Genomic DNA, 21852 nt, shown 5'->3' on the forward strand with positions numbered 1-21852 from the left:
TTCACCCTCATCATCGTGATTGCCGAACACGGCTGCAAAGGGAATGGAACGGTCGACAAACGGGGCAAACAGCTTTAGCAGGGCGGTTTCGCTATCCGCAATCCCGTGATGCAGCTGGTCCCCCGTGAGAACGACGAGATCCGGCTCCTCGACATCCAGAATCTTTCCGATGAAGCTTAATGTCAGAGGGTCGCCCTCACTTTCAGGTAGGAGCTTGCCCTCTGCATCAATAGCGTCAGTGCATACCCCTGTACCGGTGACTACGTGCGTATCGGCAACCTGGACGATTCTGAAGGTTCCATCGACTCTTGTTCTGAGTCTCGATTTTGCAGACGGTTCCTTCGGCCTAGGCTGACCTCGTCGCACCGTGAGTCTAGCGACCGGCACGTCCGGCTGGGTGTCTAATTGAAGCGGCGAAGACGTGAGTGTCCAGTGCGGTCGCGGATCAGCAGCATCAATCCCAAACAAAACGCCGACGGCCGTCACTGCGTCGTCTGTGTTGCCAGTGTACTTTTCTTTTTTCAACCAGATTCCTCCAGGTCGGTTTTCCCATTCGTGACCGGGCGGCCCCTTGTCAACTTCAATTCTTGTGACCACTAGGTCGTCAGTAGTAAGGTCAGCCACTTGGGCGACTTCCATGTGAAGCCATACGCTCTGCTGTTTCGTATACAGATGAAGGTCCTTGTTTATACGATACCAGCGTCGTGAACCTGAAGTGGAGATGGGAGAGGGAGTGTCATGTTGAGATTGAAAAGTGATTGTCAGATCTGTAACCACGGCATAATTGATATTACTGCTCGCTAGTGCAGGCATTGCAATGGCTGGTAAAAGGGACTGGAGGTCGAGTGTTTTAGTATCCCGCTTCTGAGAAGGCGTTGAGATTCTGCGAGGTCCTGCGTGTGTTGCTTCTGTATGTGACGTAATGGCCATGCACCCTGGCAGCCAGAATCCTTTGCTAGATGGATGCAGATAGCATGCTGTGGCGCCGAGCTGTGGCTGTGATCTTGTCACTCTTCACAAACCATGCAATGGGTGCAATACATATCATCAGACATAGGCTAGATAGTCCTCGACTGTAGAATGATCGGCATGAATATCTCAAGACCCAATCGAAAGGAACAAAAAGCGCAATGCTTGGACGCGGAATATTCGCCAAGGAGTTGGATCGAGCGCCTAAACAAGAGAGAGTGATGATGCCGTGTATCCCTCATAGTCCAATGCCTGCAGTTGGACCTCGGGACGAGGAGAAGCGCAGGGCGGTGTGACGGAACGTTATTCCTTCCGGTCAACATCGGGTGTCTGGCGATGGATAAACGCTCCAATTTGATCGCTCACGTGCTTGGAGAACAATGATATTTTACTGTGCATATCATACTTTCGCTGTTTTAACATAACCTTGCATTCTCAATCTCACTGGCTTACACCTCTCATGCACAACTTTCCGAAGTACTCAGCTGTTTCCGAGGGACACGGACCCCCAGGCTCAGAACCCTGGAAGGAGCCAGTTCAAATGACGCTGCAACGTATGCAGTCTTATTACACACTTGAGGTTTTGTCGCTGAAGTGCTTTCCCTCCAACGGTGTCTCTGATTCCGAACAATCCAGTACACTTTCTCCTCGAAAAAAGTAGACTTATATGACTCATTGCAATAATGCACTCTCGCTTTAATAGAGAATTTCTGCAATTTCTTACAATCGTTACAGACATGCGACGGGATCTACATCTTTCGGATCGATGCTATCTGCATATAACAGGATGATCTAGACGAGAGATCGTCCTACGAAATGGTCATGGACGTCATGTACAAGAACGCTACCAAAGTGTGTATTTGGCTTGACCACACTCCTTTATCTACCACTGTTATGAAGACAGCTGACGACTTCATCCCCGCTATCACGGCAAAGTTGAGAGAGACGAGGGCACGACTCCCAAAAACGTAGGATCTGACATCTTTGCTGTTTGGAGATCAAACTGGCAAATGTTTGTGTGATTCTTTGAACCCTGGTGGCTCTCTTGCGACCGACTTGTCCAGGCAGTATACATCAGGCGTTTGAAATAGTACTATTCGTGGTTGGCGCAGAGTACATCGATTACTAGCCTCTGGAAGAGTCTGGCCAATTCCTCGCACGAGCGGGTTTGATACAGTCGTTGCACTGGAAGACAGTTGGCAAATCCAAGTTGGTCAACGCCCGGAGGGAAATGGCTAGCTTCTCGAACCTGTGTGACGTTTTTCCCGTTTTAGGTATCAAAACGAGCACAACATACATCATCCGAGAGGTATTTATGGCGCTAATACTGACCAGCACAGGTAATATGCCGCATATGCTGAAGTGACAGCCCGCGTGGAATGGCGAGGGCTGTCAGACCAAGAAATGTGGTCTAGGCCTGCTTAGGCATGATTACTACGGGGGTTACTTTACACACGGGTAAGCCTTGTAGATTACCGACAAAACCAAAGGTCCGTATCCTGCATTGCGAATTCGAGAGCCATACTTACATGCTGTGCGGCTTGATCACGAATGCCGCAGATGCTACATGCGCTTCCATACCCGCCTTTGAAAGAAGAAAAGTACCGGGAATTTGGCAGAAAAGACTGTATTGCTGCTGCAAGTATCCCTATCTTCACCATTCTATTACGTTAGCTAACACGAGGAGAGATACCACTAGACCGATTGGAATAGCTGAAATAAATCAGAAGCAATTTATTCAGCCGCTTACGTGGGACTACCACCACCGCGTGCGCGCTACATTTCCCGAATAGGCATAAAAGCTGGATGACATCAGCTGTGCCTTTCAAACTATACCATGTCAGTGTGAGCGCCAACACCACCACATCCTCGCTGAGTGATATGATTGGAGGTTGATGTAAAGTATTCGATGAGGCGATGAGTTCTACGCTATCACCACCGCATGCTCGCTGGAGTATATGATTGGATGTTGACGTAAAGAACTTGAAGCTGCGACGAGTTCTAGACTTTGGATAGTCTTGGTCTTCGTCCAAGACTAAATATAGGCAAAGAACATCATGTTCACATGATAGTCTCGATTGGGCAGGTGAAACCATTCACGCCAAGTAAGCATAGGAAAATTGAAAACTCCCTCTTCGAATACGAAGTATAAAATAGGCTATCTAAACCCTAGTATTCGCAATATCTTCCAAGCAAACACAACAGCTGAGACCATTTTACTTTCTTCTACCCACTTGAATCCAACATGCGTTTCATTCTACCATTTCTCTGTCTCGGCGCTGCTTCGGCGGTTGCCCAAGATCCGCTGGCCATTCCAGACGACTTTGATGTTGAGCAGGGAGAAATGCAAGTCGTTAAAGGTGATGTGTTCAACATTACCTTTGAGGAGTTCGGCGACACCAGTTTCGACAACCCACTCGACAAGAGGGGTGCGATGAGAGGAACCATGACAGTCGGAAAGACCTACATGGACTATGGCTGCGATGCCTCCATCAGGAAGACCTTGGACCAAGGCATTAGAGCCCTCTGTGATGGAAACGGCTGTGATGGCGGATCAACCTGGTCCCGAAAGGTACAGCACTCGGAAGGCCATCGTCCCGCAGACGCCACCATCTCTGTTCGCGTTGAAGCCGTCTACAAGGACGGGTATGCTCTGAACAAGCTGAGGGAGGGTGTCCTTGAGTCCGTACGTCCCGACACTACTAAGCCGAAGAACATTAACTGGTCATGGAGACAGCCTGGAGGCTGGGAGGTAGTAAGTTGTCCATCATATGATTTTTGTGTTGCGATGCTAACCCTCGTGCAGTATGGTACCTGCAAGATGAGTCGTTTCGCCAACTATGTTGGTCTGCAGTAAGTTATGAGACACTTCATATGTCCTTTGGTCAGATCTGAAGAGTTATGCATAGGCGCGTTGATGGCCCGAGTCCGGGTTGGATCAAGGTTTACGTCACTATAAAGAAACCGACGAGCTGTAAGTCGCACAGTAGCTCCAGAAGTTCGCCGCTGACACACGGACAGCCGTTGATATCGCAAAATGGGTTTTCGAAAACATCGTTGGTCCCGCGGCTACCAAGAAGGTTGGAGATTGGATTGGGAAAGTCTCTGCGTCGCAACAGAAGTAACACATTTGTGGTGAAGCGTGGCCCAGTCTCTTGTCCAGCAGGCCTGCCATAGACTTGTAACAAAGACCACCAAGTTGTGACTTAACAGTTTGATCCGGCAACTTGTCTCTTCTTGAGATGTGGTATAATTCTCTACATTCACTTTCTCCTAGCTCAATTCAAGCACACTGGTTTGCTTGTTGACATTGAACCATAGGGTTGAATGTTCAACCATAATATGATTGATTTCAGACTGGAAAAACAGCAAAAAAATGACACTGGGTCATTGAATGTTGCCCCCAATCATCTCATGACTGCGGCTCTCGCGCGTATGGCTCTCCAGCTCATTCTTCTTCTCCTTATCAGCCTCTCACGCATGCCCAGGTTTCAGCAGGCATGTAGTTGAAAATGAAAGTTACGGGCGTTTACGATGTTTATCTAGCCATCGACTTTGTTGATGGCGATCGTATTCGCTGCTGTTTTCACGGCATCGCTTTCAACTCTTGGCCTTCAGCAACAGGACAAAAACATGTGGACTCACCTATATGTTAGTTTGGTGCTGAATTACGCCCTTGCCCTGGCTAGCCCCTATCAATATGAATCGGCAGCTCAGATGGCCAACTAAAAGGATATTTGTCAGCTACCCTGCATCGGCGGTCGAGAGAATACATGTTGTTCACATGTGTCGGACATTTACGTCCTTCTGGTCTATTCCTTTGATTACAATATGATATGCACAACATCGCTAAATGCTCGCTGGCTGAATCTAAAACCGTCGCTCAAATTGCCACCGCCCAGTATCTCTGAATACGCCCATCCTCATCTCGGGATCCAAAGACCCCCATTCCCGAATGCCCGATCCCTCAACGCAGCCCCCTCGGTCCTAACCCCCGCCAAATGCAACGGCACCCGATCGACCTGCTTCTGCACCCGCTCTCTCATCTCAACGTACCGGTCTGCGAGACTCATCTCGCTCCGCATCGTCCGCATTCTTTCCCGCGTCTCCACAGGGCCCCAGTTGTCTCTGCTCAGACTAGCCACCGCAAGCAGCACGTCCGTTCCATAGGCCTCGAGCGCGGCGTCGGACCCGGTCACCCGGGGCGCAGAGGGCCGCAACTGACCCATAACGAAGACCTTGAGCTTGGAGTCGAGGAAAAGGGCGCCGCCGAACTCATGGATCAGGTGGACTGTCGCGATGTTCTTTGCTGCCACGCGAGGAGTGGCATAGGGTGCGGGCCCGACGGTGATGATGCTCTCGTGCCAGTCTGTTGATATCGCTTCCAGTCCCTTGCGGGGCACGACTCTTGCCCAGCCGAAGTAGACGCCTCGCATGCGCATCCTAACGTCCTCCGGCACGTCCGACAAGTTGGCCGTGGGCACACCAAGCTCCATCCCTCCTCTGCCAGTACCCCGCGCGACCCTGCCGTCAAACTTGATCGGAAAAGGCTCAGCAGGACCGTCGTCAGAGCCAATGACCTCCGGAGGTGCCTCTTGAAACCCATCACCGGACTGCCACGCATCGTATCCCGCCCCTCTGGTAGCCGCATACTGGTCCTCGTACGCGGTGACATGAGTCTTAATCCCCGACTTTTCGATCCCCGACTTGGCGTACGCGATGTTCGTGGCATGCTTCGTGACGAACTTGGCCTTGGAGATGTTTTTCGCACGGGACTGCACAACGGCAGCGGCGGGTCCAATGTACCGATTCACGACCGTCGTCGCGACAACCGAGCCAGCCTTGATGCCCATCTCGAGGGGCATGGTCGCCAGGCTTGCGCCGCGGACGACGCTCGCGTCTGTTGAAGTGCTGGCGACGCGGAAGACGGGGCTCGGGCAGAGGACCTTTCTCTTGCTGCCGTCGCCGCCCCCGCCGGAGCAGAGCACGAGACGGAAGTATCCATCGTCGGCGGCAGCAGGGATGCGGACGACGTGCGTCTCTCTCGCCATGTGCTTTGACAGATTCTTGGGCGCCTTTTTGAGAAACTTTTTGATATCGCGCTGACATCCCCTTTCATCGCCCTCGGCAATGTCGGCGGGCGTCGCCTGCGACGAGGGCGTAACGTCAAGCCAGGACGTGTTGGCGCCGACAAGGGACTTTAGATTCATGCCCATGTTCCCCGAGAAGCCCTTTTGCTGAAGCCATACTGTTCGCGTAGGTGGCAGTGGCGCGTCAGAGAAGATTGTGACTGTGACGGAAGTGGATGGACCGCGGTACCAGACAAGTGCACCAGAGTGGCGGAGGATAGAATGGTGCTTGGTGTACTCGAAGGGGTGGCTTACCAAGCCCCCGGCAAAATATTTGGTTTCATCGAGCGCAGTTTGCCAGAAAGTCTTTTCTTTGGTTTGGGAGTCTGTCGTGGGCGCTTCTGATGGGGCATACGTTGGTGAGACAGGGGGACGATGGTTCGCTAAGGGGAAAGTCTCTGACGCTGTTGGGGGGCCGGGAAAGAATGGCACGGGGCTGGAGGGCGTGGGTGAAGCAGAGGGTCGGTAAGCGGCCACGGGAAATGTCTGGGCTGTGGATGGACCAAGAAAATGTGGTCCAGGACTGGGCGGTGCGGGTGAGGACTGCTTCTCAGAACCAAACGATGAGGACGGCTGTAGCTGGTAAGGCGACTTTTCAGGGTGGGTAGTTGTGGGAGTTCCGGGGATGTATCCTCCATGGTTGGGTGCAGGTGAAGGTTCCCTCCCGGAATCGAAGTTGGATGAAGGCTGTGGCCGGTACGGTAGTATCTCGGGGCGTGGAGTCTTGGAAGGTTCGGCGAGGTAACTCCCGGGACCTGATGGTGCATGTGAGGACGAAGATTGATTTCCATGGCTGGACGATTGCGAAGGCTGTGGCCGATACGGCAAATAATCCTGACGTGCAGCCGTAGGCGGACCGGGAAAGAAGGAACCGGTGCTCGGTGGCGCCGGCGAAGGCACTCTTCCGAAGCCGGGACCCGGACTAGGCGGCTCGACAGCAAGCCGACCTTGGGAATCAGTTCCCGGGAACTCCTCGTATGCCGGTGGAGGGTCATACAAGGACGGCGTTAACGATTCCCGAAGGTTCGGCGTCGACCGCGCGCCGCGAAGGGGATGGTGACGTTGGGGAAAGGGGTCGAAATCCGGCGGCGGCGGCGGCGGCGGCGGGCCCGGTGGAGGACCCGGCAGGGGTTTGCGCCTGAACGCGGCGTTCGGGGCGTCCATGACTCTTGCAGGACACCAGCGTCCCCGTCGCTCAGCTCCTGTTGATTGCTATGGGGCCGAATATTGGCTCACCGCGTCAGTAAGCGGCCCGCTGTTCAACAATGAGATGTAGGTGAATAGACGGAAACTAGAAAAGGGCGAAGCATTGGAAATTTTGTTGGGTTTACCAAGAATTCGTATCCCGGAATTGCGAACCCCCTGAAATTGCGGGATGACCTGAATCTGGAAGTGTCTCATCACGTGTCGCCAAGCTGCTAGGCGTTGAGGGAGAGCTTCATGGGTCCTGGTGATGTGGTAAGCAGCATGCCTCAGTGGTGAAGGTGGCCAAAGCGTCTTCATTGTCCATGAGTGTAGAATCATGATCGAAACCAAAAATGATCGACTAAGTCTATCAACTCGGTCCAAGACAGATGCTAGATTCTTCAGGAACTCGACTTACACTATTACCACCAGAAAACGCAACCGACAATAGACTAGTAAGCCCAAAACCCCAATAATCATCTCCGGCCAATCACCATCAGTTGCACTGTCACTCACGAAGCAGCACGTGTTGTGGACACCATCACGTTGAAGCCGTCCAGGCTACATCAGGGCAAAGGACGTTTCGAGGATCACCGATAACACACCATGAACCACGCCGGTAGAGGTAAAGGACCGCGCAATCCGTTGGTCTTACGCTGCTGCTTCACGACACATCATGCAACTCACGAAAACCTGGTAACTCGGCGGTGATGTAAAATGATGACTGTCTTGGCCAAATCTTGTGAGCCGGCCCTATTCTTTCCATCATCGTTTATCATAGCAATTCGGGATATAGAATGAGAAGCATAGTGCAACAGTCGGGTAAATGATCGTTTATCAATAAAATGTCGAGTCTAGCTATGCCAAATCAAGCAAAGGCGGGTTTTCGCTAATGATAAGTTGGAGTGAGTCCCGAGGAAACGCCTCAGAATCAGGCAATCTTTGACTCGTATGAGGTGAGAGTCGCAATAAAGTACAAATTACGAGACCCAAAACAACTAATGAACTCTGTTGGGGGTTGGCTGCTGTAGGGCAAGCGTATCAGACTGTCAAAGCGCAACGATACGATGCTAGCGGGCGCCCGCCTCCCGAGCTGAGAAACCAGCCAACAAGTAGCTGAGCGGAGAGTGTTCGGACTTGTCACCTAAGACCTGTGTGGTTGGCATATCAGATTTCAAGACACCAAGGAGCTTGAAAGTTACAGTCAAGGATTGCTCGCGCCCATTATTGAAGAGATGGGAGCAACGCAGTCCAAGAGCTCGAACGGTCCGACGGCCTTGTATCGTAATCTTCGCCACTGCTGGATGTTTTCTCAGTTTGATCAGATGGGGGGGGCAATCCTAGGTCAACTCGCTTGTCTATTTTGATGTCAACTCAAAGTCGACAAACATTGAGGGCTGGCGTACACATCTGTTGAGGTATCCTCCCATGAGAAGCGCTCTTGAGAGGTTGAAAGAAGAGCCTTGATTACAAGCCACCCGATGGGCGTACTCTAGTCTTGAGACCAATTAATGATCTATATAAATTACGGTGGTCCGTCGTTGTGTATCCGCCTCGCTGTCCTGCGTTGGACAAATCCTAAACCCGATGTTCAGACGAGCTGCACCCAATTATGTCGTCTTCAACCATTCACCCTTCCCATTACATCACGTACGTCCATATACCCTGACTATTCATCCTTTTCGCCTGAGGTATTCGAAAGTAGCGCCATGGATTCGGCCTCGTGATCCGTCCATCGTCATGCTGCCGTCTCACCTCCCCCACCGCATCCAAACAGCACACCCCCCAACAAAAACGAATCCCATCAGTATCAAGTTCGTCAGAGCCCCCTCCACCCACCTCTTTGTCGCCATCTCCTCCCTCGCCTTCCACCCTCCCCCTGGACCGATGGCATTCGCATGCGGGAACGGCACGTCGGGGACTTCCTTGCCGAGGAACTTGCACAGCGGCTCCCACCCTTCGTCGACAGACCACTCGAGGAGTCGGTCGGGAGGCACCATGCCGCGGATCATATCGCAGTGTTCTATCCCATCATGATTAGCATGTCTTGCTCGCCGAACTGGGAATAAAAGTTGATGATAGCAAAACTCACCCCGGTAAATCCATTTCCCATTCCTCTTGATAGCCCTCGCCATATCCCCATCCGGCGCGCGGAAGAACAACGCCCAAAGGAACCTCTCGTAGACATGCCACGCCCAAAACGCCTCCCGATCCAACAAGCTCGCGATCCAGAAGCTCCAGCTCTCGTTGACGTGCACTAGCGTCTTCACCGCGCTCTTGTGCCACGAGTCCAGGTCTCTCCTTACGTTCAACACGACTTTGGCCTCGGGATACGCTCGGATCATCTCCGCCGCGAAGCAACTCGCCGCCGCGTCCGTGACAGCAACGCAGTGCCCGAGCAACTCGTCGAACTCCTCGGCCGAGATGCTGCAATCGCCCGAATTCTCCTCCTTTTTGCTCCCGCGGCCGCTGCCGTACCACTTCTTCCGCGCCAGACGCACCCAGCCCGTTGCCGGAATCGGTGGGTCATCGTAGACTATGTCCCAGCCGTGGTACGTGTGGTCGTACCCGAGCGCCAGCAGCGCCTGCTGCAGGGACTCGGTGGCGCTGCGCGGCGGACCGACACAAAGGACCTGCATCGGCTTCGTGCGCGTGCGCTTTGGGGGCGGCGGGATGCGGTAGACGTGGTTCTCGAGGAACTGCCACCACCAATGGTTCATGCTCGATATCGGAGAGATCATTGCGGCAATGAGAGGCAACTGTCGAGGGGGGACGGCTTCGTCGTGATAGCTTCTCACTGCTTCGATTCGTCTTCTCGATTTCGTCCCGTTGGCCTGGTTCACCGTTGAACGAATGTTACGCTAGCGACTTGCCCGGCCGAAGATGAGGTGAGCTGCAGTCGAAATCACCGAGCGTGCATGCGTCTGCCGAAGAAGTCAAAACATGCGGCAGCAGTACGTTAAATATAAAACGGGAAGACCCCTTACCCATGTACCACAATTAATTGCTCAGAGACGTTGACCATTTCTTCATAGCGTTGGAGCTGACTTTTCTACCACGGTGGCCGGAGCAAACGAATTGCATGAACCATCCCTACAGACTCCGAGAACGAGAGGAAAAACGCAACACTGGCTGTTATGTGACATGTCATCGGATGAGGGGAGCATGAAAGACGGCCTCCGCACGGCTCACTGCCCGGCCGCGGTGCCCTCGCCTTCACCACGCCCGCTTCTCCGCAACACGTTAGCGCATGCGAAGGCATGCCGAATGGAAAGCTTCCGATGGCTTGCTTGGATATGAAGGACCAGTTTACGGACACCCGCTTGAACTGAAAATGCCTTGGATATATGTGATGCGGCCAAACGAGACGCTCTTACAGGGCCCGGGGCCTGTACACGAACCGAGAGCCGATTTCGCTGTCGGTCTCGGCTTTAACCATGCTTGCAGACCCAGTATCCTGCCTTGCCGTTCTTTTCGGTCTCTAACGAACGCCAAAACTTGGTCCATCCAGGACGCCCATCGCTTCGCAGATGCTCAACCTCCTTGACCTCGCCCTTTTGGCTCTCGGTGGTCAGCAGTGCCGTATACAATGACTGGTAGAACAGGATCTGCTTCTCAATTTCCTTGGGCATAGCATCAATGGGACCCAGCACAAGCGACTCGAGCTCATCCGCGTCGACCTCGCCAAGGGTGGAGATGAGAAGCGTCGTCACGTTTGGCCGTGGTACCGGGACCCGCCGGACGGAGCCCTCAAAGGAGATGTGCAGTCGGCGCAGGGCGGGGAAGGTAGGCGCGATACTGTTGACGATGCCGAGATATTGGTTGCGGGGACTCAAAGCCCGGAGGTTGCTGATACAAGGCGCACCCACCGACGGTCGCGGGGCCTTGTCCAGCGATCGGTCGACAAGGGACTCGTCGCGATCCGGTATACGAACCTCCAGGGACGTGATCCAGTTTAGCTGCGGCGTCGCTATGGCGTATGGAAAGTACATGGCCTCCAGTCTCTGCTCAAACTTGAACGTGTTGCTAGCGTACAAGACCTTGATCGTCTCTTCGTACCTGCGCCATGTCAGTATCGATCGTCTGGTCATGCCAAGACAAAGCAGTTGGTCTCATGTCATGCAACATGATGAACGCCTCATATGCTGAGAGGACTCACGCTTGCCGACATGTCAGCAGCCATGGTAGGATACCCAGGTACGTCTCCTTGGGGCCGCATGTCTGGAAGAACCCTCTAGGACACTGATCGGACAGCTTGGTGTCGAGTCGCCGGTCCTCCGGGCCACACACGCAGCTCCACCAGTACCACTGCGGCGTCATGCTGGCATCTGCGAAAGGCGGGTCCATGGGCGATACGCCTGGTGAGTGCGGGTACCAGGCCGGCACAGGCTGATGGCCTTTCCGCCATCGTACATCTGGCTGAAGGCTGCGTCGGTACAGGAGATAGAGATGGAGGATTTTGCGGCCGAAGGCAAGCTGATATATGTAGTACCGCAGGTCGGGTGTAAGGACCTCGAAGAAGGGGCTCTGTGAAACGGCATTGCAACGCTTGACCTCACCAGACGCTGACCGCGTCCGAATGGCAAGGGAGGTCATCAGGGACCCGGTGCCGGGGTCGACATATTTGTCGGCTAACCCGTCTCCTTTGATGGCTGTTGCCGAGGTTGCGTCCGCATCCGGAGCGGTGAGAGGCGCGTCGCGCGGCTTGTGCCGCAACGGTGGTTCGCGACCCGGGCTTGGTACTCCGAGGGGTGTTTCCGACATGGCTGCTGGGCGCCGCGGTGGTTGGGCTGGAAGGCTGCGGAATTGTTGGCCAAAAGAGGTAAAGAGGTCGTCTTATCTGCGGGAATCAAAAGGGATGGAGGATTTGTAATATGCGAGACGTCCACCAGAGAAAGATTGGCAGGGAGTCTGCAGATAATGTGAATACGATAGTACTCAATCATATGAACGGAGGCCGGGCGTGACATCGAGCAAGTACCGACTCGATGCGACTGCCCTGGAATTAGTGAGAACGTAAGGAAAGGTACGTACCTCTTCTGACGGGCAGACGTATCAGGTGGGGCACAGGCACAGTACGAGTCGAACGGCGCGCTCACTCTCATGAATAGGATAAGGAGGATTTTGGCAAGTCTCCTTCACAGTCTCTGCACTGTACCCCTGAATCCAACCGCTGCGATAACCGAAGCAACCGCACTTGGTCACTGTCCAAGAACGCGGATGCGTCGTGTCCGACCGAGAGCCAACCTCAGCTTCGAAAGAGAATGCGATCCTCTCAGCAACTGATCTCCGAGGCAACGTTGTCTCCATTTTTTGAACCGAAAGATCTGTATCGTTACTAAAATTATCACATTCGGGCTCGATTCCTCATGGATGAGACGACTGTTTTCTTTTTCGACATGGCAAAAGCCTGTGCTGTGTTCTCTACAGAATCTGCTTGCAAGCTCTCCCATTATCAGGCTCCTCAGGCCGGTGGTTTTCGTAATTATTAGGTCTCCTGACCTCCAAAATTTCCCAAAACAATGAATAACACCCTTTGCCTTTCGTTCACATGTGTCTCTTCACACCCTTCAAACACCTGTAGCTACCAGAATAGCAACCACGATTCCAGCAGCGCCAGCGGCACCAACCTTGACACGAAGAGCTGGGCTGTTTGTGACAACGACCGGAGTAAGTGTAGCGGTCGTCGCAGGAGGATCATCGGGCAGGATGAGGGTTTGGAACATTGGTCCCTCAGGTGTCGACGTAGCAACTAGAACTGTGGTGTTGCCCGGACCAGAAACCAACGGAATGGGCTCGTAAGGAACCAGGTTAGTAATGCTAAGACTGCTGGTAGCCGGCGGCAAATCGATTACAGGTGTCTCAGCCGGTGGAGCGGTGGCCACGGGAGGGTCCAGCTGAACGTTGCTGTAGCTTTGTAATCCAGCAGTACTGGTACTCTTCGGCGGTACATGGACGACGACAGTCTGGACGACAACAATGGGGCTGGAGGGAGGTTCCGGGGTCAGAGTAGCGGGTGGACTGTCATGATTTGAGATGCACAAAGTCGTGGGGCTACCGCTGCTAGGCGGTACAGTGTGGACGACGATGGTAGATTTAGTAGCCAGTTTCAGGGTGCGAGTGATGGTTGGAAGTCGAATAGTAGACAAGGTAATAGAAGGGGCCGGGTCGGTAGGAGCCGGATCACCCGGAATCGGGGTGAAGGACGAATCGGATATGTTCTCGTCGCATGCCTTGTATACGTTGGCGTAGCTGCATCCCTCGAGGTTGGAATAGCCGCAGAAGCCAATCTTAGAGTCGGCATTGCAAGGGTTGCTGCAGCGAGACTCGTCTACCTTGAGGAAGCTCTCCAGACTGTTGCCGCAACGGCATCCACTAGACGCAGGGCTATGTATCAGTCTATGAGCGCATTTATTGGTTAGGGAAGACATACTCGGGAAAAGCGGCAGCGTAGTTGCGACCGGTGCAAGCAGACTGGCACTCTTCAGGGGTGTATGCTTTGCCAAAGTTGACGAAAGCGTTGAACTTGTCCGAGGTAACGCTGACGCAGCCAATGTACTCGAAGCCACGGATGGTGTGGCTGACTTGGCCCGCGATCATGGTGGCCAGCAGCAGGATAACGACAAGGGTCGACATGGCGGCTGTGTTTGGTACAGTAAGGAGTGGGTGTGAATTTGATTGGGTGATTTCGCGAGAAGACGATGCTTTGTCAACAGGAACGAGTGGTGATGGACTCCTGAAGTTGGAGTTGGGTATGTTTGGGAGACAACTTTAAGAGAAGATGTTGGACAACAAGAGTATTTATCAATAGGTGCTGAGCCGTGGTAGGAACAAAAGCAGCGGGGAAGACGATGGAAGCCACGATCGCGGTCCAGGGAGGAAAGAACATGGAGGAAAGGCAGGCGCCCAAGCAAGCTAAGACTTGACTTGCTTCAAAGGCGGCAAGAGCATCGACGACGTGGCCATCCGTGCCTGCCTCGTTCTCATAGGTACGAACGCACCGGGGCTAAGTAAGCAGAACACCAGCATCACGACTGTGTCAAAATGGGAAAAGACAGAGAGTAGCGAAGAACACGCTTTTAATATCCTACTGGGTCTACGTTGTTGTGAGTGGGTAGGTGTGACGTCCCAGTCAAGGTCAGTCTTCTTCCAATCCCAATATTCAACACCACAGCAGAAATGCAGCAATCGTCAGAGCTCTCCTTGATCATCACAATGCCTCTTGGGAGCATTCTAGAGCCAGAGTGGCGGGTCAACAGCGGTTACGCCTGTGGGCTAAACACTGCATGTTGACCTCGTCTTAGGCCGATCGAGTCTTCATCATCCGATTGCACACATATCCTCCGCCTCCAAACCTTTCCTCGCAGGGTATCCTCTCAAGCATGGCGAAAGAAATAAGTTGGCTTAATGCTTCTTCCTCGACGAAGCAGAGACCAGCTTCTTCTTGACGCTCTTGGGGATCTTCTCCTTGCGCTTCTCGCGCTTGGCCTCCTTGACGGCCTGCTTGTGTTGCTGGAACATGTTAGTGGTGTCATCTGTCGTGCTCAGTGTCCAATCTTACCTTCTTCTCGTCCTTATCCTCGTGCTTACGCCCTCTAGGCCGGCCCTTGTCGAACCTGGATTCATCCTCCTCACCGCTGGCTAGGGACGCTCCGCTTCCTGACTCGTCCTCAAAAGTCTCGCTCTCGTCCTCCTGGCCTTCGTCCTCCTTCACGACGGTGTCGGCCAACAGGTTCTTATAGACAAGCTTGTCACCCTCGCCCTGGCCAATCTTGGCGCCGTCCTTCTCGATGTCGTAGACCTGCTCGAGGGTCTGGGGGATGTATTGCTTCCGGAAGACCTCGTTGTCAACTTCCTGCTCGGCGGCAGCCTCTTCGTTATCGGCAGGCCTGCTCTCATACAGCTTCTCAAGTGCTTCTCCCAGGGCGGGCTCCTCGACTGGGCCCTCCACCGATGAGACAAAGTCGAAGATGGCACGGTCGCTGAGGGTGTCTACGCCCTTCCTTCTGAAAAAGTCGCCGACATTCTTGATATCCATGCGCAGAAACTCTAACGCACGGGGATGGTCGGGCTCAACACTCTGGGAGACATCGATGATGTACAGCTTGTTGTTGTTGTAGAGGATGTTGTACTCGCTCAAATCGGCGTGGACGAGTCTACAGACTTGGTATATCCGGCGCATGAGACCCAAAAGCTGGACGTAAAGGTTCCTCCACTGCTGGTCGACATCGTCACCAGTCAGGTTGGCGTCTCTGAGACGGGGGTAAGCCCAGCCTCTCTTGTCACCGAGGAAGCCCATAGCCAAAACATGCAGCTTCAGGCTGATTGGCTCTGGACACGGAATTCCGGCAGCGTGTATTCTCCTCAGGTTGCGGAACTCCTTCTCGGCCCACAGCTTGACCATCTTCCTGTTGCTGCTCTTGTCGAACCCCTTCTGGAAGCGGTGCTCGCCCGTGATGTACCTCTCGCGGTCCTTGAAGACCAGGATCGAAGTCTTGTACACCTTGATGGCTCGCTGAATGTTGGGGCCGTCGCCCTCGGGATGCAAAATCGCGTGGTAGACGTTGGCCTCCTTTCCGGTGCTGATGGCGCCGTGGATCTCGCTGACGATGCCGCGGTTGATCATCTGGAGCAGAATCATGCGCGTGCGCTGGTCCAGCACCTGCTCGCTCGTTGCGCGGTCGGCCTTGTCCTTGCTTTTCTCGTCATTCTCTTTGACACCGTCCAGACGGATCTTGGCGGCGTGCTTGGAGAGAGCGGTGATCTGGTCATCAACGCTCGACTTGGTGTTGGCGGTCGGCCGCTGGGCGTTAGAGCGCGGGACAGCGGCGTCGTTGCTGTTGAACATGCGCTGGCGGTTGTATGACTTGGTCAAGTTGCCAGAGTCGGCGCTCCAGTCCTCGTCGTCAATCTCATCGTCCTCGCCGAAAATGTCTTCGAGATCACCGTCGTCCTCAGCGTCGTCGTCGTGGGCAGAAGCATCGTTGGGCACGGTTCTCAGCTCGACGGGGATGGACTCGGTCTGATCGTAGCCCTGGTTGGGGCGGTATGTGTAGGGGGGCTCATGGGGAGCAGCGGGAGACTCGTTGGAAGCCATAATGGGCGCTCTGCGTTCTCGACTTGCTGGCGCTGACACTTGCGTTGTGCCTTTTCGGTGGCTTTGGTGTTGTTCACTCGAGGCGTGGATGTTGTGTACCCCCTCTGCCCCTCCATCGTAGCCGGGATTTTCGAATTTTTTATCTTATCAGTGGTGGCGGGCGTGGCGGGGTCCTTCGACTCACAGCGCAGGGGAAACTGGCCCGTGCACAATGATGAGTCAACAGCAGGCGAGTGACTGAACATTTTTGTGGTGAATCAAAGTGAATCATTGCTGGAAATTGGGGGAGATGAGCACTAAAGAAATTCGCCAAGGGAATTAGGCGAGAAAACAGCGCCGCACCCGACGGGTGGGGCTCCCGCTGTCTTGCGGGATGGCTTATTGAGGCAATCTAGACCGCCAACTTCAACATCTTGCTTTACCTTTCTCACTGACAACACACGCAGTGTCGTCTTGGCCATGATGGACACCCCAATCTACCTGATGTCTCTCTTCCAAACGACAAGCTTCCGCATACATCCGTAATGATACGAATCGTATAACGAGTGACGCAGCAACGGATGCCGCCAGTGCCGCCCATTAATTACGTATAACACGAAAGACTAGTGTGGCAGCATCGACAACCACGCAATCAGCGATAGATTCCTCACCGCCTTTCAACTAACATACTCAGATTCTCGTTCTTTTCTAGCTTCTTTGCAGATAGGCGCCTTGATTGAAGTTGCTTCCCAGTTCGCGACGCATGGCCGCATGGCTGCTGCATCAACTGGACAACACCTATCGTGTCATCTCTCCTCGCCGGGAGTGGGGAAGTCTCTCGGACGCGTCTTACGATAGAGAACCTGGTGCCGAGCAGTTTATGGACGCTGACGGGCATCACTCGAATTACAACGCATCTTACCAAACTGTCTTGGCAAATGTAGACGGCATCCATCTGACATTGTTCTCGCCCAGTCTCTTCGTGCTGCTTCCATATACCACTTTGGACGCCGTTTGCGCTCGGATCCCCGACACAAGTAATGCTGGTCGTAAATCTTTGCAAAATGCCAACGTCATGTCAGCCTTTCACACCGCCAAGACCACGAACACGCTCGAGCGGCTTGAGAGGCACTCCAAAATTACTTGCAAGCACGGTCAACCCGTTGGCACAGTGCTGTGTTCGCTCGAACGTTATGACCGTCTGACCACTCTGTCACCCATCATCGCATCGGGCATGCACATGAGACCCGTTTCTTAGGCCTACTGTTATATTCGTGCCCTTCGGAAATATTTGACGAAAAGACGTCGAAGCACCTTTGGCATTCACCTTGACATCTCCACCAAATTGATGATCGTTTTGTCAAGACATCGCGGGACTTGACTGGGCCTCCCGCCGAGCAACACTGCTGAATTTCCTCTCGTTTGAATCCAGACACCAATAAGCTCCACAGGGGGGCCGTTGGTCTCTTCTTAGTGTACAAGCATGGCAACTCATTCTCGATTTCTTCATCGAACTCACTACCAGAAATATCAGTTAGCCGGCTCTCTTGGTCACCACGCAACAACTGCTTTTTGTATCCGATGCCTATCACTCTCAGCCTCTCAGGAGGCTGTGGACCGGGGAAATCTGTCGATTACAGCTCATTGGCGTCCGTCGGCCGATAACCGTTATCTAAGGAACCACGAAGGTTGCCCATGGCCGTAACAGGTGTCATTACACTAGCAGCTCAGTCTGTGAAGTGAGGTTCAAGCACGGTCCTTGAATAAAGTAGAACAAAGTTAGGAGTTTACGTTTATCGACGTCGCTCGCAACCAATGATAGTCATTCCTTGGAGTCAGCCACCCGTTCTCAGATTGAACTGGGTCGCCCAACCCATCAAAGCTCAAATAGCCTCTGTCTCAAAGCAATAAGGCAGTTCACCATACTTTCTCCAGCCTCTAACTCATGAAACCAGTCGCCAGCATGGATCCATAGTCTTGGATTTCTTTATATTGTCAGCTCGTTCTTACCTTGTTATTACAAACACATAATAACAGCTAAATTGGACCGTTGCCTCTCGTTTGCTGCAAAACCATATTCCGTCTCCTCATATCTCGGCGCAATGGCTCCGTGTTCGCGCTGGGGATGGTTTCTGGTGATCATCGTCATTCTACTCACGCTCGTTGCAACTGTCGAGGGCCATCATCACAGGAAGAAACTAAAACAGCCACCACAGGCTTCCAAGCCACCTCCAGTACCATCAATCGCACCGGCTCCGCCTCCTGTACCGCCTCCGGCGCCGGTTCCTCCACCAGCCCCAATACCACCAACATCGACACCGACACCAACACCACCACGGCCACCGCCGCCCGCGCTGTCAACACCAGTGCCCTCGGTACCACCAAAACCTGCGCCACGACCGGCGCCGAAACCTAAGCCTGAATTCACTGACGAAGAAATTAACAATGGGACAGCGTTGGCGAAGCTGAACTTGAGGGCGCTAGATAGTGCCCGTAAGATGAACAAACCGCAAACACGCTCTGGCAAAAACAACCCATGCCAGGGCGCAGGTGTGTTGATGCGGAAGGAATGGTGAGTGAGGCGCTAATAATAAGCCTTAAAACTTGATGGAGCCAGCGCTGGGTTTCTTGATGTTAACATCCCACAACCTAGGCGGACTCTGCCAGTACCCGAACGCAAAGCCTTCATCGCAGCTGTTCAATGCATCATGAAACAGCCTGTGTTATCAGATTCAAAGAGAGTGCCGATGGCGAAATCCCTCTACGACGACTTTGTTGCCGTTCACTACACAAGTTTTAGAAACACACATCTTACGGTCAGCTTTTTCACTAATCATTGCTCGAATCAGCAGTCAAGCCATCTCAGGACCATAGCTGACTCGTAACTCAGGCTTCCTTCTTCGCCTGGCACCGTTATTACCTAGCAACTTTTGAGCAGAGATTACGGACGCAATGTGGATACAATGGTAAGCACATATCAAGACCTGCCGGAGAATGGGTGTTAACTAATGATTCGATAGGCGCTCTACCATACTGGGAATGGGGCCTGGATGTCAAAAACCCCGCTGCCTCACCAGTTTTCGACGGATCCGAAACGTCTCTAGGAAGTGACGGCGAGTTTGTCCCACACGATGGCTTTCAACTCCGCCAGCCCTTCAGCAACAACCTCATTACCCTTAAACCTGGCACAGGTGGTGGATGCATTAAATCAGGCCCATTCAAAGACATGCGAATACACATCGGCCCCGCTGCCCTAGCGCAGTACGGCTCAGAAAAACCTTTCAACGTCTCAAACCCTCTCCAAGACTTGCCGCGGTGTCTCAAGCGGGACCTGAACAAAGACGTTGCCACTCGATTTAACTCCTTCCGGAACACGACTATGCTTGTTCTCGAGCAAACAACTATTGAGAAATTCTCGTCCCTGCTTCAGGGTGATGACCGCTTCTTTCCCAACACGCTTGGCATCCACGGCGGAGGACACTTCATCATCGGAGGCGACCCCGGCGCAGACGCCACCATTGCGCCGGGTGATCCCGCGTTCTGGTTGAACCAGGCCCAAGTCGACCGGGTGTACTGGATATGGCAGAACCTAGACTTCAAGAACCGGCAGGGCGTGTTCGGCACGATGACGTTGCAGGATAACCCGAAGAGTCCGAATGGCAGCGTCGAGGATACCGTCGACTTGACGCCTATCAACTCACCGGTGAAGATTAAGAACTTGATGAACACAGCGTCCGGGGCGCCGCTGTGTTACATGTATCAGTAGTTACAACATGTATTTAGCTGAAGGTTATAATAGATATGATACCCAATCATCGTGTTTCTGAACTATGGCATATCTCAGTTCATTGCATTCATTTTTTCGTGGCCATGCGCTTAGACCTATCTGTGCAAGCAGAACCAGATAAAATTGGGCAAGGGTACGGTACTAAATGCGGAAATGTCAAGCGTTCTGTGAAATAATGACATATTGACAGAATGGAAGGCCGGTTTTGTCGAATTTAGAATTTGCGTTGAACATCCTTTTAACATAACATCGTTTGTATGCAAAGAAACAGCGTTGCTTGAAGTATAGTTCCGTTTTCAATTGGGTGGGTATAGAGCCTAGAGCCGAATATGTCGTTTGTATTATGGTAGCAAGGGCAAGTTTAAGATCCTTTGCTGGTTTCAAAAAGAACGCAGACCATGATTTCAACTAACGGATTTAATTCTGAGTGGTCAGTATGTACTTAGACTTCACCAAACTCGCAAATTACCGCTGTTGAGATAACGGTGGCAGTCAGAGACATAGACAAATAGAAGGAGGTTTTGTTTCTCAGGAATATCACAAAGTACCTGTTAATAGGCTGCCAAGAATCTCGCCTTGACACGATATCCAAGGGTTATCGTTGCGACCCGTTTAAATTCAGAAGTTACATTCGCCTCGAGTGCGCCTCGCGTTCGGGTCACATCATGTGTAACGAAGAGGCGAAAAACGACACCCCAAAATAACATGTCACTGTGTTACCTATCTGTTGGAAGTTTAGAGTAGATCTACATAATTGCCCCAGCAAAGTGAATTGCCTTTTTGGCCCGCCTAGGACCATCCGCTCCAAGCTACACCTTGCTGCCGATCACTTTAATCATCAGGATGGCCCAGCCTTCATGACAAGTCAACCTTTTCAAGATTGGACGAAACATCCATAGCTCCCTGTTCTTTTATTCGGGACCCCGCCGAGAGCCATGGACTGGGACGTGCCGGATCGATCGGGCCGGTCAAAGCGCGCAAACTAACCACGGCCGGGACCGGTTTGCAAGAAACGTGTAGCTCTTTGTTTTGAAACATCTGAAGCACTCTGCCAGAGGACAGTAACCTTAGCGTTGGTGTGTGAGATACGAGGTGCGTGAGTGGTGGTGACGTCTGTACCAACACCTTTTGCTCACTTAAAGTCTGTCGTTTCGGGCTTTTGTGTCGCAGGCAATTACCGAGGATAACTTAATTCACATCGTTCTCGCCCCAAAAACCTTCCACCAGGCTAATTGTAATCATCTAGTTTGTTTCTGGTTCTCTTCGTCCCATTCTGAAGTGACTCCGACGGTGTTGTCCCAACTTTTGCTGTAACGGCATCCCATCACAGCCGGTTCACCCACGCATGACCCAGCAAATCCATTGATCGTCAACGAGCGGCGGCTCTTTTATCGTCCATTGACCATTCTAACATCTTTCAGATTCATTTTAGACAAAATTTCAATTGATTGCGCCACTCATGAGCCGAGTAATTGTTGTGGAACATTTGCGTCAAAAAACAAGGTAGGTGGCCGCCATTTTTCCTCGCTTATCATTTCTTGTGATCTCGTCGTGCCCTCAGACCGACGTCACTGACCAGAAATAGCCTGCCTCATCTTAGGCTTCGGAAGAGAGCAACCGGCTTTTGCTTCTGATTTCGTAGCGCATACCTTGGACGACGCGACACGTCACCACTGTGTCTCATAATAATTGACTAGCTCCAAACT

General features: G+C 52.8%; 8 protein-coding genes across 8 annotated transcripts; 3 read left to right on the top strand and 5 right to left on the bottom strand.

Moving 5' to 3' along the window:
* Positions 1-3214: 3214 nt before the first annotated feature.
* On the top strand, positions 3215-4094 carry ColSpa_07974 (uncharacterized protein; the record flags this gene model as incomplete). The annotated part of the gene is made up of 2 exons (XM_049274186.1): positions 3215-3724; positions 3960-4094. 2 exons carry the CDS (start codon positions 3215-3217, stop codon positions 4092-4094), a joined length of 645 nt encoding a protein of 214 aa, XP_049130143.1.
* A 798-nt stretch (positions 4095-4892) lies between these two features.
* On the bottom strand, positions 4893-6185 carry ColSpa_07975 (riboflavin synthase; the record flags this gene model as incomplete). The annotated part of the gene is made up of 1 exon (XM_049274187.1): positions 4893-6185. The coding sequence occupies one exon, from the start codon at positions 6183-6185 to the stop codon at positions 4893-4895; it is 1293 nt and encodes a 430-aa protein (XP_049130144.1).
* Positions 6186-9034: 2849 nt separating this feature from the next.
* ColSpa_07976 (uncharacterized protein) lies at positions 9035-10024 on the bottom strand (the record flags this gene model as incomplete). The annotated part of the gene is made up of 2 exons (XM_049274188.1): positions 9035-9306; positions 9376-10024. 2 exons carry the CDS (start codon positions 10022-10024, stop codon positions 9035-9037), a joined length of 921 nt encoding a protein of 306 aa, XP_049130145.1.
* A 690-nt stretch (positions 10025-10714) lies between these two features.
* On the bottom strand, positions 10715-12047 carry ColSpa_07977 (uncharacterized protein; the record flags this gene model as incomplete). Its single annotated transcript, XM_049274189.1, has 2 exons — positions 10715-11342; positions 11443-12047. The coding sequence occupies 2 exons, from the start codon at positions 12045-12047 to the stop codon at positions 10715-10717; spliced, it is 1233 nt and encodes a 410-aa protein (XP_049130146.1).
* An 806-nt stretch (positions 12048-12853) lies between these two features.
* On the bottom strand, positions 12854-13919 carry ColSpa_07978 (uncharacterized protein; the record flags this gene model as incomplete). Its single annotated transcript, XM_049274190.1, has 2 exons — positions 12854-13670; positions 13717-13919. The coding sequence occupies 2 exons, from the start codon at positions 13917-13919 to the stop codon at positions 12854-12856; spliced, it is 1020 nt and encodes a 339-aa protein (XP_049130147.1).
* Positions 13920-14687: 768 nt separating this feature from the next.
* Positions 14688-16496, bottom strand: ColSpa_07979 (serine/threonine-protein kinase rio2; the record flags this gene model as incomplete). Its single annotated transcript, XM_049274191.1, has 3 exons — positions 14688-14795; positions 14845-16086; positions 16404-16496. 3 exons carry the CDS (start codon positions 16494-16496, stop codon positions 14688-14690), a joined length of 1443 nt encoding a protein of 480 aa, XP_049130148.1.
* A 1965-nt stretch (positions 16497-18461) lies between these two features.
* Positions 18462-18775, top strand: ColSpa_07980 (uncharacterized protein; the record flags this gene model as incomplete). The annotated part of the gene is made up of 2 exons (XM_049274192.1): positions 18462-18471; positions 18576-18775. The coding sequence occupies 2 exons, from the start codon at positions 18462-18464 to the stop codon at positions 18773-18775; spliced, it is 210 nt and encodes a 69-aa protein (XP_049130149.1).
* An 82-nt stretch (positions 18776-18857) lies between these two features.
* Positions 18858-20125, top strand: ColSpa_07981 (tyrosinase-like protein orsC; the record flags this gene model as incomplete). The annotated part of the gene is made up of 3 exons (XM_049274193.1): positions 18858-18931; positions 19013-19175; positions 19250-20125. 3 exons carry the CDS (start codon positions 18858-18860, stop codon positions 20123-20125), a joined length of 1113 nt encoding a protein of 370 aa, XP_049130150.1.
* Positions 20126-21852: the final 1727 nt, after the last annotated feature.

The sequence above is a fragment of the Colletotrichum spaethianum genome (genome assembly GCF_022836535.1).
Source record: "Colletotrichum spaethianum MAFF 239500 DNA, contig21, whole genome shotgun sequence".
NCBI lineage: Eukaryota > Fungi > Ascomycota > Sordariomycetes > Glomerellales > Glomerellaceae > Colletotrichum > Colletotrichum spaethianum.